Source organism: Talpa europaea (genome assembly GCF_964194135.1).
Source record: "Talpa europaea genome assembly, chromosome: X".
NCBI classification, from domain to species: Eukaryota; Metazoa; Chordata; class Mammalia; order Eulipotyphla; family Talpidae; genus Talpa; species Talpa europaea.
The window spans coordinates 95718803-95723864 of NC_140081.1; the positions used below are offsets into that span (position 1 = coordinate 95718803).

At 63.3% G+C, this 5062-nt stretch overlaps 1 protein-coding gene across 1 annotated transcript; it reads right to left on the reverse strand.

The window, feature by feature from the left end:
• Positions 1 to 3690: 3690 nt before the first annotated feature.
• On the reverse strand, positions 3691 to 4843 carry LAGE3 (L antigen family member 3; the record flags this gene model as incomplete). The annotated part of the gene is made up of 3 exons (XM_084258143.1): positions 3691 to 3955; positions 4190 to 4318; positions 4653 to 4843. 3 exons carry the CDS (start codon positions 4841 to 4843, stop codon positions 3841 to 3843), a joined length of 435 nt encoding a protein of 144 aa, XP_084114269.1. The 3' UTR covers positions 3691 to 3840.
• Between the last annotated feature and the right edge of the window lie 219 nt (positions 4844 to 5062).

Genomic DNA, 5062 nt, shown 5'->3' on the forward strand with positions numbered 1-5062 from the left:
GGGTGGCGCAGTGGGTGAGGAGGGGCATCTTAGGCCTGAGCTGTGTGCTCACGCTGGGTCTCGGGGCTGAGCCCCGGGTCGGGTGGCACGGGGCCCCTTCATGAGTGCCTTGCTTTGGGCCCTGCAGGGGAGGGGGTGACAGGACCAAGCACCCCAGCCCCACAGCAGCAATACCCCTAGCCTCTTGTCCGGGTGCCCAGCTGACGTGAGTGGTCCTGCCCTCCTGGCGATGTGCTCCCCAACCACCTATTTATTGAACTGTCCTCCTTCCCCCCTCTCTGTGCACCGTCCCCCAGGGTTGCCAACCCCTTGCTCATCTTCTCTCCTTGAATTGTCCTGACGCCTTGGGACAGTGTCGGCTGTGGCCTGGCCATGGCACCCCCTCTTGCTGTGGCTGGCTGCAACTGGTCCTGAGAAGGGGGCCTCAGCATTAGCCGCACCTGGGGCGGGTGAGGCCCCTGCAGCCACCCTCAGATATGGCTGTGTTGAGGGGTCCCTGTGTACCTGGCCCGCGGCACTCCCCAGCTTCTCCCGAAGAGTGGGACTCCCCCTTTCTCAGAGGACCCTGTGCTCTCCAGGCACCTGGAGAGCTAGGCCAGGCCTGCGTCGGCCTGACCTGCGCTTGGGGCTCCAGAACGCTCCTTCTCACAGCCCACTGCCAAACGTCCCGGTGTTGTCTGCTTGCCCCGAGCCCGGGGCCCTTTTCCTCAGCTGCCCTCCCGCGCCGACCCCGAGGGGCCGAGGCGGCAGTGCCTTACTCCTCCCTCCCTCTGCCTCGGATGAGTCGGGCCCCGGCTCCCGGCCCCCGGCCCCGGAAACCCAGTTCTTTCCTCTTTTGTTGCATGAGTTTTTCTTTCTCCATGTAAATTTTTTTCCTAATAAATGTTGGGAAAACAGCCAGTGTGTGGCGTGGTCCTTGGGGAGAAGCTCAGAACTCACGGCCAGGCCCTGGGGCTGCGAGGAGGCCCAGGCTCACAGGTGCTGCATCAGCAAACCCTAGTGGCTGTGCCTTCAACATCCAACTGACATCTGCCACCTGCCTGGCTGCAGCTGGTCCAAGGCACCCTTGTTCTCTTGCCTGAATGTGAGTCGGTCTCCCTGCTTCTGCCCCCTGCCCTCAGCCTGTTCTCCAGACGGGAGTCACTGGGAGCCAGTTAAGAGTTTTTTTTAAGATTTATTTATTTTTATACAAGAGCTGACAGATGCGCAGGAGGGTGAGAGGATTCACCAGAGACAGAGTAGGGAACAGAACAGGCAGACGACAGAAATCCACTGCTAAGGGGAGCAGCAGGGAGACAGGAGAGGTCTGCTGGGTCCTGTGGGAATCTCCCTGGCCGGCCGGGATCAAACCGGTGCCGCAGAGGCTGCAGACAGCTTCACAGCGCTGCGCTCAACCGCCTGCGCCACCAGGGAGGCCCAGGGAGCCAGTTGAGATTAAAGGTGGGTTTTGTCCCTGTTTGGTTCCGAGCCCTGTGATGTGCCTTCTGCCTGCCACCTTCCTGCCCAAGCTGCATCACAGTCATGGTGCGTGCCCGACCTCACTCCTCCACATTGGCTAACCTCATGCAGCCGGTGGGGATAAAGTGGGGTGCCACTGAAAATAGGGTGGCCAGGAGTACCTTGCTTGGGGGGGCGGTGATATTTCAATGAGCCAGCTGGAGCCCTGAGAGAAATCCAGATGGGGAAGAGCCACTGAAAATGGATGGGCCCTTTTGCAGGAATGGGCCTGTTTGCAGGAGGTGGGCAGGGGTTCCCTGGGGAGGCATGGAACAGGAGTTGTGTAACGGGGGGTAAAGCCACCCACAGCCTCAGCAGTCCATCATGGCGCCACGGCTATAGATTGTGGGGGTTACATGACAGTACATGATGACCAAAACTCTTAGACTTTATGCCTGAACGGGGTGTCATGCATCTGCAGAGACAAGGAGGGGACTCGCCTTGCCACTGGGAGCACCCCCAAAACCCGACAAGACAGTGTAGCCAGGCAGTGAAGGACCGTGATCTCTGGGAGCTGACGACAGGTAGGCGAGCCCCGCCAGTGCCCCAGCTCGCGGCCTGGAGGGTTCGCCCTGTGCCCGCTTGGGGACAGGCTGTTGGAGCCGGCAGCTGCCGTGGGCGGGAGGCGGGGCGGAGGGAGAGCCCTGTGTGTGCTGAGGCTCCCTCGGGCCGACCCGACAACACCGGTCAGCACCAGGGGGACGCACCCGGGCGGGGAGGAAGGGGCAGCAGGCCTGGGGCTCCAGCAGTGTGGAGAGGGAACTGCGGGGGGCACGTCGCCCGCCTCCCAGGCAAGACTCCTAAGCTTCACGGGGCCTCACGGCTCGGCAGGACGCAGTCACGGACGAGTGCGGGAACGCCCAGCCGCCGGCCCCCAGGGACAGGGGCCTCCGGTGACACGCAGGCAGAGCAGAGCGCTCCCGGGGACAGCGGCAGACCATCCTGGCCCAACGCCCCGGACCAGAGGGGAAGCGGAAAGCGGCGGGATGCTTGTCGGGTGAGCGGTGGCCTCCGTGGCCATCACCTGCGGCCTTGAATGCAGGAGGCGCCTGGGAGCATGACGCGGGGCGCGCGGGCCCGATGGGGGGCACCTGGAGCGTGGTGCGGGCCTGCGTAAGTGGACGCGCCTGGGGCTGTGAGGGCGGCATCACAGAGGTGGCTGCGGCGAGACGGCCACGAGAGGATGAGGGGCCGCAGAGGGGCAGGACTCCAGGGGGAGCCCGAGCAGAGAGTGGAGATTCGCCAGGGCTGGGAGGCCCGCCAGCCTCCCTGCCTTGCCAGCCTGTGGGCTTGCTGCGCAACCACTGGCGCGGTAGAACGACTGGCTCTGGTAGAAAGAGCCACTGAGGGCAACAGGACGCTCCTTCACCCGCTGCCCGCAGATGGAGAGCCTGCCCGTGCCTTGTGGGCTCTACAGGGTGAGACGACACGACCGCCCTGGAGCCAACGTGCACCTGCTTGTGGGAGACAGCTGCCAGGGCTGAGCTCCGGGCTGCAGGGCCACATCCCGGGGAGGGAGCACCCCCACCGGAGGCTGAAGCCCTGCACCAGCACCTCTTCTTCCCAACCAAGCCAGCCCCAAGCTCTGCTTCTACTCCCTCTGTGGGGCTGGCCCCTGCGGGCCGAGCGGGCCTTAAGATCCCTCACTGGGGAGATGCAGTGGTGAGGGACCCGGAGCTGGGAGGGAGGGAGGGGCCGCCTCCCACAGTGACCTGACCTCACGGAGTAGTTAAGTTAGTAAGTCTACCTTTTTTAAAAAAGTATTTTTAATAGCATTTCTACCTGTTAAGGCCTACCTAAGGAAACACAATCATTCATGCAAGAATTTGTATACAAGAATGCCACCGAATCATTACCTATAATGGAGCAAAAATTGAAAAGAATCTGAACACAATGGTTTTTAAAGACTGTAAGAAGAGGGAAAGCTCATGCTCAATGAAAAAAAATTTAAAAATGTAATGCCGAACTTTATAGAGAAGTTATATAGTCACCACATTCAAAACACTGGCCCAGTTTATTTTCATCCTTTTCTTCCATGTCCTAAATTGTCTTCAATGTCCTTGAACTCTGTGAGTACAACCTTCCCTCTGAGGGCAAAGGCAAGAGTATTTGGAGCCGCTGTATTTGAAAAGAAGCACACACAGAATAGTTGCTCAGTTTTACTTTGTGAAGTTAGCATTTAAGCAGCAAACACAATGTGGGGAACCCGAGTGCTGGCCGGCCAGTAGCACCAAAGATGAAGCCCCTGCAACCAAGTGGCAAGTGCTGCAAGAAGCTGGGCCCTAGGACGGATGCCTCGGGAGGGACACGGGGTACGCGCAAGGCCTCTTTTCCAGGCTGGGGTCAGCGGGAAACAGGGGGCCCAAAGCGCTGCATGGTGCGCACCACCAGAGAAAGCTGATCTAGAAAGTTGATGATGGAAATTCTGAGGAGGCGAGAATCTTCAGCTGTCCAGTGGCTAAAAGGGAAGGAAAGAAAATCCAAGTGGCGGTGGTAACTCCTCCCCTGCTCGGGCAAGCCCTCCGGTTGCCACCGCACCGAGCCCAAGAGGAGCCCCCTTGGGCGGAGGCGGGCTGGTGCACCCCTGCCTCCCGGCCCCACGCCCGAGGGCCTCCCAGTCTCCCGCGGGGCGCCCCTAGCGGACAGAGCAAACGCTGGCTGCCACGCCCACTGGGCCCCGCGTGGCACTCACACTGCCAGGACGCAGCCGGTCACCGCCAGCTCCTTCCGAACCGCCGCTCCGTGGGGCTCAGCATCTGGGGCCAGGGACCCGCGGGCGATCTCCGCCTCCAGCGCAGATGGAAAAGGCACGCTGAGTGCGCTGGTGGGGTACGGTTAAGGCAACATGCACACGATTTTGGGCTTCGGGTCCCTCTCAAGCCATCTCATCTCCTCCCTCAGGCCTCCTCCCGCCCCCCAGGCCACCCGCTGCGCCCGCCTCTCACTTGTCCTCCTCCCGCCCCCTAGCTGCCTCAGCGCCTTTCTGCGCGCGTTTCGCCGCCCCTCAGGCGCCCCGGTTCTCCGTCTGCAGCAGCCCTAAAAACGCACCTGCCGGCGGCCTGGGCTACCCCGCTTCTCCAGGCCCCCAGCCTGTCCATCCTCCCACTCCCGACCCGCCCTGGCCGCCGCGCCGGCTGCCCCCTGGGGCAGGCTACAATATGTGCAGCCGGTGTCCCGGTCTTCTGGAAGCCGCGTCTCCGCCCGGGCCCGGGGCGTGCAGGCCTCGCCCTATGCGCGGAATTCCACCGGCACCCGCGGCGGCCGCTCCCGCGCCACCAGGACTGCCGGGGGCCGCCTGGTCCTCCGGGCCCTCGGCGCCGCCCGCGCCTGCGCCCGCCGCCAGCATCGCCGCCGAGCTCCGCCTCCGCCTCCGCCCCCAGAGAGCCGCTCGCTCCGTCCGCCGGCTCCGCCCCCACCCCGCGCCGGCACCGCCCCTCCGCGCCTGCGCACACAGGGTCCGAGACGTTGGAGGCGCGTGGCCGCTTCCCGCCTTCCTGCCTTCGGCCACCCCGCGACTCGCGCCCGGCCAGGCGCCCCCGTCAGCCGCCGGGAACACTGAGGCGCC